A 15809-nucleotide genomic window follows, 5' to 3' on the forward strand; every position below is an offset into this window, starting at 1 on the left:
ATAATTTAGAAACTACCACCAGGGGACCCAAGAGTACAAAGGTTAACATAAGTCCTTTCATACAGACATTTAAAATGAATGGAATTTGGGTTTTTTTTTCCCTTCCTTGAACATTTTTTTTTTTGCTTTTTGGGTCACACCCAGCGATGCTCAGGGGTTACTCCTGGCTCTGCACTCAGGAATTACTCCTGGCGGTGCTTGGGGGACCATATGGGATGCCGGGGATCGAACCTGGGTCGGCCGCGTGCAAGGCAAACGCCCTACCCGCTGTGCTATCGCTCCGGCCCCTCCTTGAACATTTAAACATAACATTTAAAAAATGTTCAGAATAGAACCTTATCAGCTCTAGTCAATTCATACTGTGTTTATAAGTCTGTGATGAAGGGTATTCCTTCTGAATGATAATTGAAAAGAGGATTGGGTTATTAGGTGACTGTACATTTATATACTTCACCCTTACCCCAGGAGTCCTCTTGTCTTTGGGGCTCATTGTTGGTTGCTAAAATCCATAATATATTTCAGTCTACTATTTTCTATCCAGAACTTGGAACCTTTTTCTGATTTGGGGAAGTTTGACACAGCACCTCTCATTTTTATCTAAAATTTTATGATTGAGATAAGAACTCTGTTAGCATGTGTATACATCTATGTGCACATACATATTCATGTCTTTGTTGTGTTTCACATAGCACTTACTTTTTAACTTATTTGCATTTTTGAAATCATGGGATATATTTTTAATGTCTTTATGGTGTTTTTATATCAAAAAATGATACTTGGGGTTCCGAGATGATTTGGTGTTACAGAGAGATAATCCTGCTCTCTTACTAGGTATTTAATACCCTAGTTTTTCTACCCATTTTTTTTTCTTGTTTTTTTGGGGGTCACACCCAGCGATGCTCAGGGGTTGCTCCTGGCTTTGCACTCAGGAATTACTCCTGGCAGTGCTTGGGGGACCATATGGGATGCCAGGGATCGAACCCCGGTTGGCCACGTGCAAGGCAAACGCCTACCCGCTGTGCTATCGCTCCGGCCCCTTTCTACGCGTTTTTAATACCTGTTTTTGTCTTCATTCCTTTTTTTCTCTACCATTGCTCTTAATCCCTAAATCTACTTCTGTTTTGTGTACTATGGTAGCTATGTCATATAGAGATACAGTATTTGCATTTGATTTGAATAGAAGTAGTATTTGTATTTAATTTGAATCTATGTCTCGGTGATTCAGGTTTTCAGTACCTGGTACTTTCTAAGGTCAGTCAAGGTGAAGATTCCAATAATTCCAGTAGTTTTTCTTCCGTTGGTCCCCCGCACCACCAAGTATATTGTGAAGGCCCCCAACTATTCCTGAGCATAACCCTGTTGGCCCCTAGCACTTCTGGACCTGAGCATTGTTGCAGTGCCCTAGACCTTTTGAACCATTTTTATATTAATTTTTAAGTCTTAAAGGACATATGTAAAATTAAACAATGTAATTAGTAGAAAATTTGAACTCCAAACTTGGTATCAGGAACCTAGCTATCATTTGGATTCTTGGGGAATAAATTTCTGCACTAATTCCCATTCCAGATATATTTGTTAGACATGTTTTCTTATTGACTATGATAGTGTTCTTCTTTTGCTGAAAAAGTTATGTAGCATTTTGGAAATTCTTGCTTTATGCTTGGGCCTCTCTGATTTGGTCTTGTCATTTGTACCCTATGATAGCATTGCAAATCTGGTTTTCAGTTTTCCTCTTTGTTTCTGGCCATTTTTAACCTCAGTTGTTCAAGTCTATAATTTTGTCACAACAGGATTTTTTCATGCTTTGTCATAGGTTGATTGTAATAATGGAAAACCAGCAAACATTCTTCATAGTGCCTGGAATATCTCTGCTGTCATTGCAGATCCACATGACATCTTTGTCTCACAAAGAAGATACAATCTCTGACTACTTTTTTCCACTCCAAAAATGCACTACTTAGCAAATAGGATGATTTATTCCCACCTTTTTTTCCTAGACTCTGCTTTTTATATTTTCTACTCCATAAGAGTAATGTCCTTAAGTATTCAGTCATACTGTTTTCATCCACATTATTTAGGGCAATTTTCTGATAACTTGTTCTAATTTGATGATTACTTTTCAGACCTGAACTGCTGTCATCCAGGGGTTTCTTTTCATTACACTTCTGAGTTGTTTATACTTTTTATTGGATCATGTATTATTTATTATCACAGCCAGTAGGGTGTTTGCCTTGCACTCGACCAACCTGGATTCGATTCCTCTGTCCCTCTCAGAGAGTCTGGCAAGCTACCAAGAGTATCCCACCTGCACAGCAGAGCCTGGCAAGCTCCCTGTGGCGTATCGATATGCCAAAAACAGTAACAAGTCTCACAATGGGGACGTTACTGGTGCCTGCTCGAGCAAATCGATGAACAACTGGACAACAGTGCTACAGTGCATTAAAATGAAAATCTCATTAAGTATTAGTGTACATTCTCAAGAGAGGTAGAGATCACACATATAAAGTCAGTTGGGCAGAATTTCCTGAAAAGGAGCTGAGCTAGAGTATAGTGGGTAGTGGTACTTGCCTTGCATGCAGCTGACCTGGGTTTGATCCCTGGCATCCCATATGGTTTCCTAACTCTGCCATGAGTGATCCCTGAATACCAGTGGGTATGACTCTCAAACAAAAACAAAATAGATTTCTTAACAAGTTTCCTGGGAAAAGAAACCTAAGAAGGAAATTTGAGTAAAAAAAAAAAATTTGCTTTTGGCTTCACCATCACCCTCAGAACACTTAGCATCTTTTGGTCTCTTGGTTTCTCTAGGAATTTTGATACTTATTCTTAGTTTGTGATTGTTTTTGGCGACATCCATCTGTACTGAGGGCTTACTTCTGCTCTGTACTCAGGAGTCACTCCCAACAGAACTGGGAAAGGGGGTATAAGGAACGACATGTTGGGTGCCAGGGATTGAACCCAGATCATCCTCATGCAAAACAAGCACCTTACCTGATGTGTTGTTTTAATTAATCTTAGTATTTTTTTGTAGATTACTACCGTTTCATTTTTTTCCTGGAAGCTATTTTTAATTCCTTAAAGAACTAAAATTGATGAGGAATGTGGTAAAACCATTTTGCATTGTAGTTAACTAACTTTAGAAGGTTTCTTCATCTTTAAGCCATTGTGGTTTCCTGTTGTTTTGAGTGAAAAAAAAGTAGGGTTGGCATACTACCTTACTGTACACTTCGTTTTTTTGTCTCATCAATAGTGTGAATATATCACTGTACGAAAGGCAAGATGAGAATCTTTTTTGGTTGCCTTTCCTTATTTTTTACTTTTAAGACTAATGCATTTATTACTAGAAGTGTAAGCCCATAATTCCACCATCACTGAAAGTTTGATAGCATGTGTATTTTTCAAGCAGATTTCCTTTTGTGAATTTCTAGCATTCTCTTTCATTTTTGAACCAAGTTCAAATGTTGGCCTGCATTTAGTAAGCTTTGCAATACGGAATATGCATGTGAAAATCAATTATGATTGGTGTTTACTATTAGCATTTTCTTTACTTTTAAAAAGTTGTTAGTTGAACTTCTGTTTGTGTTTAAGATGTTTAGACCACACCTGTCTGTGCTCAAGGTTTACTCCTGGTTCTGTGTTCAAACTACTCAGTGCTTAGGAAATCATATGTAGTGTCAGGGATTAATACCATCTCTCCAGCTCAAACACTTATAAACCCCTGCCTGCCTGCCTGCCTCCCTCCCTCCCTTCCCTCCCTTCTCCTCCCTTCTCCTCCCCTCCCCTCCCTTCCCTTTTACAAAGTCATTCATAATGGAATTTTAGACAGTCTTGCAGCACCAATCCCACCACCAGTGTCAGCTTTCATCCACCAATGTTTTCAAGTTCCCTCCTTTATTCCCCACCGTAACTAGGCACCTTTCTCAGTTTGGTTGTTAAAAGTTGGTTCTCTTGATTTCAATGTTGTCTACATGGTTTTAAACCCATTTTTAACAATTCATGTTTATTTCTATAGCTCATGGGTAGAGTTCATAAAACAGCTTAGGTCTGTGCAGCTCACACTTTGTTCTTGATCTAATAAAAATGTCTACATTTCAGTGATTATTTCTCTTAAATTTTAGGATTTTTAGAGCAAATTATTTTCATATTAAATTCAAGGACAAATATAAATATTTTAACAGCATAATCTGCTAAATAATTTTAAATGATCAAAATAGCAATTTGTCTCAATTGTATTTTATGCTTATCTTTTTATAAAAAATTAATGTCTCATATACTTTGTGCTAATATTCTAATATAATTTTGGGACTGACTGCAGACAATAGTTATTTTTGCAATTGAAAATACTCTGATACTTGGTCTAGAGAGAGAGTATAGAATTAGGGCACTTACCTTGCATACAACATACCCAGGTTCAATCCCCTGCATTCCATATGGTCCCCTGAGCCCACCAGGAATGATACCTGAGTTCAGAGCCAGGAATAATTAACCTTGTATGCAGCATACCCAGATTCAATCTCCTGCATTCCATATGGTCCCTGAGCCCGCTAGGAATGACTTCTGAGTTCAGAGCCAGGAGTAACCCCTGGACACTGCCAGGCGTGACACAAAATGCAAAAAATTAACTCTGGTACACAAATTAGGACCTGCCAGAAGTAGGTCAGGGTGAAAATGCATGTCTTCACAAGACCTTTCATTAATTTATAATTTTGGTAGTTTTGCTGAGACATAGTAGGGAATTTGAGTACATGGAGTCCTGAAGAGAGAGTAACTCATGTAACCCACACCAGTTTATAACCTAATAAGCAATGTTATGAACCTTGAAATTTTGATATTATCTTTTAAACATGTTAATACATACATATTCAGGCTTTGAATTATTACCATACTCATAATCTACCTTAGAATTCCATGTCCTTCCAGTAATGCTGTAGAATTAAGAACTGATGAAGTAGATCAGTTGACTATTTGTTTTAGCAAGATCATTGTATCTGCATATCCTTAATTAATTTTGTGGTGCGAGAAATGGAACTCAGGACCTTATGTACAAGGTATTCATTGAGCTGTATCTCTGGTTCAGTATAACTATTTGTAAAAATAAGTGTAATGACATTAAACAACAGGAATAAAAAGGAAGAGTGTGATTTAGAATCAAACCAAGGGCCAACTTAGGTTATATTCCTTCCTAAGTTTATATCAGCCAAGATTGAATGCCTAAAACACTGTTAATTATAAGCGAATGTATTGAATTTCTCGGTTTAGAACTGTAATCAAGCGTAATCTACAGTTCATATGGGGGGGGGTGTATGTATAAATCTGTAATAATTTTTCTTTAAAGATTTGGTTTGGGTTGAGAGCCGTTTGTCTCTTTAAACACTTGTGTATTATAAAGATCGAAGAATCCTTAAAATATCCTAAAGAATTCTAAAAATAATCTTACTGAATGGATTAATTCTCTTGCATTGGCAGAGTGAAGATAGTCCAAGTCCCAAGAGACAGCGCCTCTCTCATTCAGTCTTTGACTATACAACAGCATCACCAGCTCCCTCACCACCAATGCGACCATGGGAGATGACATCAAATAGGCAGCCCCCTTCAGTTCGACCAAACCAACATCACTTCTCAGGGGAACGATGCAACACACCTGCACGCAACAGAAGAAGGTCCGTTGATTATAATTGATTTCTTATTTTGCTTCCATTAGCAGATTTGTGAGATTCTGTTTTTTTCTTTTATTAATTGTGACATGTTTACTCACATACAAAAAAAATTAGGGCCGGAGCGATAGCACAGCAGGTAGGGCGTTTGCCTTGCACGCGGCTGACCCGGGTTCGATCCCCGGCATCCCATATGGTCCCCCAAGCACTGCCAGGAGTAATTCCTGAGTGCAAAGCCAGGAGTAACCCCTGAGCATCGCTGGGTGTGACCCAAAAAGCAAAAAAAAATAGAATTGAAAATTGTTCAGACTCCCATTCCAGATTATAAGAATTCATTAAGCTCCCACTGTAGATTATAAGAATTCATTAAGCTCAAACAAGTTAAAATAGACTAAAGTTAATATTCCTAACCTCAGTCCATGGCGTTTTATGTGAATTTAGCTTTCTTACAGTTTAAAACAAAGTGGATTAGCAATCTAAACTGTGGGAAAAATGCATTTTATAGTTTACAACTCTAAGGAAATAGGGAGATCCTAGAAATAAGCTACGTTGTTTCCCCTCCATTTTTAAATTACTTTTTTATCCTTTAAGGGCCTTGGGAGCTTAATTTTCTTATAGAAAGTATGGAACCTTGGGACTGGAGAGATAGTACAGCGGGTAGGGCTACCTTGCACGTATAACCTGACTTTGGTTCAATCCCTCACATCCCATATGGTACCTGAGCACTGCCAGGAGTGGTTCAGAGTGTAGAGCCAGGAGTAACCCCTGAGTGTGGGTGTGAGCTGGGGATGGCCCAAAACTAATAAAAAGTATGGAACCTATGGAAAGAGTCACGACTTTTGGGACTCTTTTCCTTAAGATTTAGCCCTTTGACATTTCAACCTGAACTTCTTCCTCTTCACTTACTACCTGGGGTCATAATATTTTTTTCCTCCAGGGAAATAACACATGCTTGGGGTATAACAACAGTTTGCCTGTCTATATGTTAATAATCTAAGATACCGATCAGCTCCAGATTTAGAATGGTGTTACAGACTCTGTCTCCTCAGTATTCATTTCTTCAAGCCCCAAATTCCAAATTTGTGTTTGAAAATGGGTTCTTTAAATGTTAGTGTGGTCACAAGGATGGGGTCCTAATGCAATACTATTAACATCCTTAGAAAACAAAACGAGAGAGCCATTCTCTGCTGGCACATGAGCACACATGAAGAATGTAGCCATCTACAAGCCAGGATTATTGTTTTAGCCAGAGGCCAACCATGCCAGCACCTTAGTTTTGAAACTAACTCTCCAGCCAAGGTGATATTTTAATAACTCTGGCACCACAAAAAAACAAATTTTTAAAATCAATAAATGAAATAGGATATAAGAATTTGGATATAAAAAGATACACCACAGATTTTGAGATAATGTCACAAAGGAGTAAACCATTGTTTAAGATTGGAAATATGAAGAAAAATTTAAAGATCGAGTGGAACTTTTTTTTATTAGTGAATCACCGTGAGGTACAGTTATAAACTTAAGAACTTTCATGTTTGCATTTCCTTTACATCTCTCCAGCAGTGCCCTTTCTCTTCCACCAATGTTCCCAGTATCCCTCCCACCACCCCACCCTGCCTCTGCAGCAAAGTATTCCCTTTTGCTCTCTCTCCAGTTTGATGTTGTAGTTTGCAATAGAGGCATTGAGTGGCCATCATGTTTGGTCTATAGTCTACTTTCTGCGTGCAGCTTTCAACCTGAGTGGATCCTCCCAACATTCTCTACTAGATGTTCCCTTCTCTATCTCAGTTACCCTTTCCCTCAGCATGTGAGGCCAGTTTCCAAGCTGTGGGGAAGACCTCCTGGTTCTTTTTTTTTTTTTTTTAATTTTATTGAATCACCATGTGGAGGGTTACATAGTTCTCAGGATTATGTCAGTTATACAATACTCAAACACCCTTCCCTTCACCAGTGCCCATCTTCCATCACCAACCCCCCCAGTATACCTGCCGCCCCCTCCCACCTCCCCAGTCCCCACCCTTGTAAGTGATAAGTTTCACTTCGTTTACGCCTTATCTCGATTACATTCCATGTTTCAACACACAACTCACTACCGTTGTTGGGGTTTCCCCCAAAAAAGAAAAAGACAGTCCTATTGCCAAGGAGGCATTTGATAGTTCTCCACTGCTAAGAATATAGAGATATTAAGTCCCACTGTTTGTTACATAACTTTTCTTTTTCCCCCTTGCCCCACGCCACCGAGTTCACGCCTGTTTAGTAATCGCCATGCTGCCTGACAAGGGAAAAAAAAAACGAAAACCGAAAAGGATGGTTATTTCCCGTCATCAGCAGGCGTGGGGCTCTGGCTTAGTTGATAGACTAGTAGAGTGTCTGCAAGCAGTTTCTGGAACCGAAGGTCTTGCGCTGGTATCGGCTCCGGCTCGAGATTCCACCAGCGTCCCACTGTTCCATGTACATAATTTTTCCCCTTATATCCCATTCCCACGCCACCAGGTCTGTTTGCTTAATGGACATCACACTATAGTTGACGCCACGCCGCATTTCTTCCCGAGAAAGAAGAAAATTTCTTCTCAGCCATCGTGGGGATATAGCTTAGTTGAGTCTAGAGAGATGGCTACCACTTTGATTGCCTTCAATATTTCAGCAACAGACTTACTATTCTTGTTAGGATCTCCCACAAAAGTCCGACCCGTTAAAATGGAACCATTACATATTGCTGATGCTAAGATGACATTGGGTTTCTGTATAAAGTCCAGAGAAAGTACAACCAGAAATAACATCACTACCAACTTTTACCCTTTTATGGTGCTCATAAGATGGAGAAACCTAGAGAGAGGCTCGGCGTCTCCATTTTGCGCTCAGAAAGCCGCGGACCCTGCGCTGTGCTCGGGAGGAAGGAGTTGAGAGAGAGAGGTTAAAAGAATTGGGGGATGCCCGGTTCCCACTGTTTCAGCCCGCCGTGGGGTCTCCGATCGCGTGCCGGATTTAGTTCAGTGGGCTGCTTGGAGTCCAAGGGCGCTTCCTTGGGCTCTTCCATCATGCTCGCTCTGCAGCAGGGTCCAAAGGGGCGACCTCCTGGTTCTTATCTCTACTACTCTTGGGTGTTAGTTTCCCATTCTGCTACTTTATATTCCACAGATGAGTGCAATCTTTCTATGTCTGTCTCTTTCTTTCTGACTCATTTCACTCAACATGATGCTTTCCATGTTGATCCACTTATATGCAAACTTAATGACTTCATCTTTTTCTAACAGCTGCATAGTATTCCATTGTGTAGATGTACCAAAGTTTCTTTAACCAGTCATCTGTTTTCAGGCACTCTGTTTTTTTCCAGATTCTGGCTATTGTAAACAGTGCTGCAATGAACATAGAAATGCATATGTCATTTCTACTATACCTTTTTGCCTCTCCAGGATATATTCCCAGGAGTGCTATTGCTGGGTCAAATGGGAGATCAATTTCTAACTTTTTGAGAATCGTCCATATTGTTTTCCAAAAGGGCTGAACCAGTCGGCATTCCCACCAGCAGTGAAGAAGAATCCCTTTCTCCCCACATCCGCGCCGACACTGGTTGCTTTTGGTTTTTTTTGGATGTGGGCCATTTCTCTGTGGTGTGAGATGATATCTCACTGTTGTTTTGATCTGCATCTCCCTGATGATTAGTGATGTAGAGCATTTTTTTATGTGCCTCTGAACCATTCGGATTTCTTCTTTGAGAAAGTTTCTGTTCATTTCATCACCGCATTTTTTGATCGGGTTGACAGTTTTCTTCTTGTGGAGTTCAACCAGTGCCTTATATATCCTTGATATCAACCTCTTATCGGATGGGTATTGGGTGAATATCCTTTCCCATTCTACAGACTGTCTTTGTACTTTGGTCACTGTTTCTTTTGAGGTACAGAAGCTTCTTAGAATAAGTAGTCCCATTTATTTATCTCTGTTTACACTTGCTTGGCCATTGGCATTTCATCTTTGAAGATACCGTTGGCTTTAATGTCGTGGAGGGTTTTGCCAACCTTGTCTTCAGTAGGGATTCTGATCTGATGTTGAGGTCTTTAATCCATTTTGATCTGACTTTTGTACATGGTGATAGGTAGAGATCTGAGCCCATTTTTTTGCATGTAGCTATCCAGTTTTGCCAGCACAATTTGTTAAAAATGCTTTCCTTGCTTTGAGTGGAATTTTTGAAGTAAAAGTGACCCAGCCTTGCAGGCTCATCTCTGGGTCTCTCAAGGATTGCTTAGGTGCCCCTGTGTAATTTATTTGAAAGTGGGGGACGTTGTCTTCCCAGTGTAGAGTGCATTTTAATGAGGCCTGCTGCTTTTTCTAATTGCAGTGGTGCTGAACCATTGTAAATAAGGCAGTGGAATCAAATTACAGAATTATGAGCAAGAAGCAAATGGAAGGCTATTCACCATAACAATTTCCTAAAATTTATGTTAGGTTCTTTAGATGACTGGAGCATAAAAAATAAAATGGGTTTCATCAGTCACCAAATTATGCAGAAAATTGTATATATTTGGAATCCTTTGAGAGTGTATCAATATTTTCTATTCTCAGCATTTAATTTACTATTTACAGTTGTCAACAAATTAATATTCTTTTAGTTACTGCCTGCTTCCTTCCTTTTTTTAATTTAGGGCATATAGTAGGTACTTCTTTATGTCTTAATCAGTGCATGTAATTATAAGTGGAATACAAGATATCTGTAGATTAAAATTTGTTTAATAGCGATAGTATAGTGGGTAATGTGCTTGCCTTACAAATTCAACCCTTATACTGTGTATGGTTCTCTGAGTACAGCCAGGAATGATCCTGAGCACAAAGCCAGGAGTTACAAAGGCCCTCAGCACCACTAGGTCACTGTCATCCCATTGCTCATCGATTTGTTCAAGTGGGCGCCAGTAATGTCTTTCATTGTTAGACTTATTGTTACTGTTTTTGGCATATCCAATATGCCACGGGTAGCTTGCCAGGCTCTGCTGTGCGGGCACGATACTCCAGGTAGCTTGCCAGGCTCTCCGAGAAGGGCGCAGGAATCAAACACTGGTCAGCCACGTGAAAGGTGAACGCCCTACCGCTGTGCTATCGCTCCAGCCCTAAGTATGACCCAAAAACCCAGTCCCCCCTCCACACACAACCCCAACTACCATTCTCTGAGGGTGTCTGGCCCCACCCTGGCTATTGATTTTTAAATCAGAACTGAAAGCCATGTTTTTAAAAATTCTGTTAAAACATGTATATTTTACTTCAATTTAAATTTTTTTATATTTTTAATTAAATCACTGAGATACACAAAGTTGTTTGTGATTGGGTTTCAGTTATGCAATGATCCAACACCCATCCCTTCACCAGGGTATATTTTCCCACTACCATTGTTCAGTTTATAAATTTTTTAAGCTGATGGGGAGTAATAGCAACTAAATTCAAATTTATTGTAGTTATATAAAGCTGATAAATTGCAAAGAGAGACATGATGCAGAATCTTACGAATTATAACAGTGAACATTATAATGATCTTTTTGACCTTTCCTGTCTTACAGTCCTCCTGTCAGGCGCCAGAGAGGAAGAAGGGATCGTCTGTCTCGACATAATTCCATTAGTCAGGATGAAAACTATCACCATCTCCCTTATGCACAGCAGCAAGCAATAGAGGAACCTCGAGCCTTTCACCCCCCGAATGTATCTCCCCGTCTGTTACACCCTGCTGCTCATCCACCCCAACAGAATGCAGTAATGGTTGATATACATGATCAGGTATAATAGCAATGGGGAAGCTGCACTAAAAAGTTGATGACTTTATAAAACTTTGTTGAGGTTATTTTGTTTTAAATTTTAAAAATACACCCTTAGGTATATTTATGTACTTTTAGGTATAAAGTGAAGTTAACTTTAGTTAAGTTTCTCATTCTTGATAAGGATTGAAATTTAAGTTCTACTCGGCTTCTGTAGAAGAAAGTTGAACTCGTCGGGCTGAAGCCATGGTACAGCAGGTAGGATGCTTGCCTTGCATGTGGCTGGCCCAGGTTTGAAACCCGGCATCTGTGTGGCCCCCACCCTGCAGTACTGCCAGAAGTGATCTCTTAATTGCAGAGCAAGAAGTAAGCCCTGAACACCTCCAGTTGCAATCTAAAAATGAAGAAAGTTGAACTCTGGGCCCAGAAATAACTGGCATGAAGCCAAGAGCTCTGTTCTTTTTCTTTTTTGGTTTTTGGGTCACACTCAGAGGTGCTCAGGACCTACTCCTGGCTCTGTGATCAGGGATCACTCCTGGCAGGGTTCAGAGGACCATATAGGGTGCTGGAGATTGAACGTGGGTCAGTTGCATGCAAAGCAAATGCCATACCCAACTCTGAGGCCAAGAGTTCTATCCTTGGTACTATCCTGGAGCCAGAAAATACTGATCTGCAGCACACTAAATCTAAATGTGCAGAAGCATCACTAAAAGTGGAAATAAGCAATTCATTTTCATGTATTTTTTTAAATCCAGGAAAAACTGTTTAGCACTTTCTGTGGTGCTAAATTCTGTGGTCACCAAAGACCACTCTTGAAATGCTCCTAAACAATGAGAAAGAATATTCTGGTTGAAACAAATGGAAAGATTCTGAAAATCTGTGCAGTTGAGAAGGAATCAGTTAAAAACTAACATACTTATTACAGATTTTAATTTTTAATAGTTAATATTTTATCCAAACAACTCAGTTTGTTTTTCTCTCCCAATAGCTTCATCAGGGCACTGTCCCTGTTTCTTACACAGTGACAACAGTGGCACCACATGGGATTCCACTCTGCACAGGCCAGCACATCCCTGCTTGCAGCACACAACAAGTCCCAGGATGCTCTGTGGTCTTCAGTGGGCAGCACCTCCCTGTCTGCAGTGTGCCTCCTCCAGTAAGTGTAGGAATGCCTCCTGAGTGGATTGCCTGCTTTATAGAAGGAGCCAAGATGCAATAGACTACCTTGGTATCTTTCTACTTCCAAATGAAAAAGATAATTTTATGGCAGCAGAAGTCTCTATAGCCTGCTAACACTAACAGGTGGATAAAATTAGCTTTAAAACATGATGCATTTTTAATTATATGTATTTGTTTATCCTGTTCCCCCTTACATACCAGCACCATTTATAATGAGAATTTTGTGAAGGTTGACTTTGGGTTATTAAGGGTAGTCTATTTAATTGGTTAGTAATGAAATTTAAGATTGGCTGGGTTTATTCTTCATGTTTGGGGAGCCTGTGATGGCAATGAAATGGTATCCCCACTTTTTAAATGAGACAAAAATTACTTCATGTCAGTGAGGCCAGTACAAGAGCGCAGTTATAGGGATGCACTTTTTTCTCCTCTTAAACTAATGCTTTGTCTTTTATTCTTTTTTGTTTGTTTGTTTGTTTGTTGTTTTGTTTTGGGCCCACACCTGGCGATGCTCAGGGGTCACTCCTGGCTCTGCACTCAGGAATCACTCCTGGCGGTGCTCGGGGGACTGTATGAGGTGCTGGGGATCGAACCTGGGTCAGCCCTGTGCAAGGCAAGTGCCTTACCCGCTGTACTCTCCGACCCCAAAATTGTACAGATTTTCTTGTTTTTTTTTTTTTATTTCAAAGCCACACCTCATGGTGCTGAGGGCTTGATTCTGGCTCTGTTCTCGGGGATTACTCTTGGGTTCAGGGAACTATATGGGGTGCCAGGGATTGAACCTGGGTCAGCCTCTTGCAATGCAAGTGCCTTACCTGCTGGACTATGTCTTTTAGTCTGTTAATTTCCAATTTATGTTTTTTGTGTTTTTTGGTTTATTTTTTTTTCCCATAAAACAATTTGAGTGGATTTGTGTGTGTGTGTGTGTTTTGTTTTGTTTTGTTTTATTTCGTTTTGTTTTTGACTTTGGGGCTATACCCAGCAGTCTTTAGGGGTTATTCCTGGCTCTGCACTCAGGCATCACTCCTGGCCTGCTCAGGGGGCCAGGGATTGAACCTAGTTCAGCTGTATGCAAGACAAAGCACCTTAACCGTGTGCTATTTTTCCAACCTCTGAATTCAAGTTTTAAATTATTTGCTTAAAGTCAGTAAAGTCTTCAAAGTAAAGAAGTTAGCTAAACATGAATATAATTCTTAGCACCCTTGTATGAATGTAAGATTAAAGGATATATAATAATACAGGGCCAGGGAGAAAGGTAGTACAGGAATTGAGGCATTTGATTGTGTTCAGCTGATTCTTGTTTAAGTCCCAGCACTGTATATAAGGTCCCGCCCAAGCACTATCATGGGTCACTCCTGGGCACCACCAGGTATGGCCAAAATATATATATTTTGTGTATGTTCATGTGCAGAACACACATACAAGTACAAACATCAACTTAACGTTAATTTGCCAAAGCTTGGATTCTTGGTAATAGATTTTAGGACCACTGTGCTAAAAAATCTTTGGACTGGAGTGATTGTACAGTGGATAGGGCATTTGCCTTGCATGCAGCCGACCCAGGATCAATCTCCGGCACCCCTATGGCCCCCTGTGCCTGCTTGGACAGATCCTTGAACACAGAGCCAGGAGTAAGCCCTGAGCACTGCTTGGTATGGCCCAAAACAAAATCCAAAAAGCCTACAGATATGGCCAGAGAGAGAGCTCAAAGAGCTGCACACATGATTTCCATTCAGGAAACCCAGGTTCAATCATCCCTGGTACCACATAGTACACCAGGATGACTCCAGAACAGCTCCAATTCCTAGGAAAAATTAAAATGTGTGTGTGTGTGTACATATATGTGTGTGTGTGTGTGTGTGTGTGTGTATGTATACATATATATATATATGTACTATTGAAAAGGAGAGTTTTTTGGAATGCTGTAATAGGTAGTACATCTTAGACTAAGCAGAGAAATTCCTCTTGTGTATGACACTTTTCTCCAATTTCATAATGTGTTAAAAAGGCTAAAGGGAGGTTAGGTGTTTGATTTGTAAAAACTATAAAATAAGAGTATTTATAAAATATGTTACTGGTATTATTAATGAGTGCAAACATATGTACTAATGTTGTTGTTATTACAAAAGAACTTTTGGATGTAGTTCAAGAATATTGATGGCATTTTTATCCTTTTTAAAAATTACATATTCTGATATTTAACAAAAACCATTTCTCTTACAGATGCTTCAAGCATGTTCAGTTCAGCACTTACCAGTACCATATGCTGCATTCCCGCCCCTTATTTCTAGTGATCCATTTCTTTTACATCCTCCTCACCTTTCTCCCCATCATCCTCCTCATTTGCCACCACCAGGCCAATTTGTCCCTTTCCAAACACAGCAGTCACGTTCGGTAAGTATCTCTATACTTTTACCATTTTTAATTTTCATGGTATGTTTAGACCTAAAAGGCAGATTAATTTAGTATATGTAGGATATTAATAACTAAAATCTATAACTTAGTGACCAGATACAGCTTCAGTGATGGGGGTAATCCTTGGGAGGTATATACCCCAACCTGGAAATAGCTCTGGTGACCCCTGAGTACTACTGAGTGTGATCCCTACAACTATCCAAAACAAAAAATAAAAATAAAAGTATTCTTTGGGTTTGTAAAAGAGTTAAGAGTCCACAGACTTGACTGTATTGGAAGTCTAAACAGACTCGTTTACTTAGGATTATCTTGGTTTCTTCAGCTTTTGATTTATTTTGTTTCTTCAGGATCTGAGGTTATAATTCAGAGGACTGGAGCAGAAGTTGTATACGCAGAGGTCTTGGGTTCAATCCCGGACACCACATAGCACCCCCAACTCAGCAATGTTGGTGGACCCCTGGTAGTCCCCAGCACTATTAGACCAAACTACTGAACTGATCAGCCTACATAGGCCCCCACAATGCTTCAATGGAAGGCCCATTGAATTAACAAAAGTCAGTTACTTTGTTTTTTTTAATCTGTGATCCTTCAGGAAGTTAATATGAAGAAAAATTAAGATGTGCTGGTTTTCACTTTTATTTAGTCCTAAAGTGTAAAGTATAAAATTATGAAATTGCTTGTACTTGCTAAAATAGTATTTGTGTTCATTTTAAGTAAGTAAAGTTAATCCTCAGAGCCTCGTTTGTTTTTCCTGAAGGCCTGTTTTTCCACTGTTCTGATGAAACTAGATGAGATCATCTGTCAGTGTAGTTAATTTTGTCCTTGGACT

General features: G+C 39.7%; 1 protein-coding gene across 9 annotated transcripts in view; it reads left to right on the top strand.

Moving 5' to 3' along the window:
- RNF38 (ring finger protein 38) overlaps positions 1-15809 on the top strand; it is a 110771-nt gene that overhangs the window by 80381 nt on the left and 14581 nt on the right. For all 9 annotated transcript variants that reach the window (XM_055139298.1, XM_055139288.1, XM_055139280.1 and 6 more), the window contains 4 exons: positions 5467-5660; positions 11198-11411; positions 12378-12545; positions 14789-14959. In XM_055139298.1, the coding sequence (XP_054995273.1) occupies positions 5554-5660; positions 11198-11411; positions 12378-12545; positions 14789-14959 (660 nt within the window). In that variant the 5' untranslated portion in view covers positions 5467-5553. The remainder of the gene's footprint in view (positions 1-5466; positions 5661-11197; positions 11412-12377; positions 12546-14788; positions 14960-15809) is intronic.

The sequence above is a fragment of the Sorex araneus genome, chromosome 1 (assembly GCF_027595985.1).
Source record: "Sorex araneus isolate mSorAra2 chromosome 1, mSorAra2.pri, whole genome shotgun sequence".
Taxonomy (NCBI): Eukaryota; Metazoa; Chordata; class Mammalia; order Eulipotyphla; family Soricidae; genus Sorex; species Sorex araneus.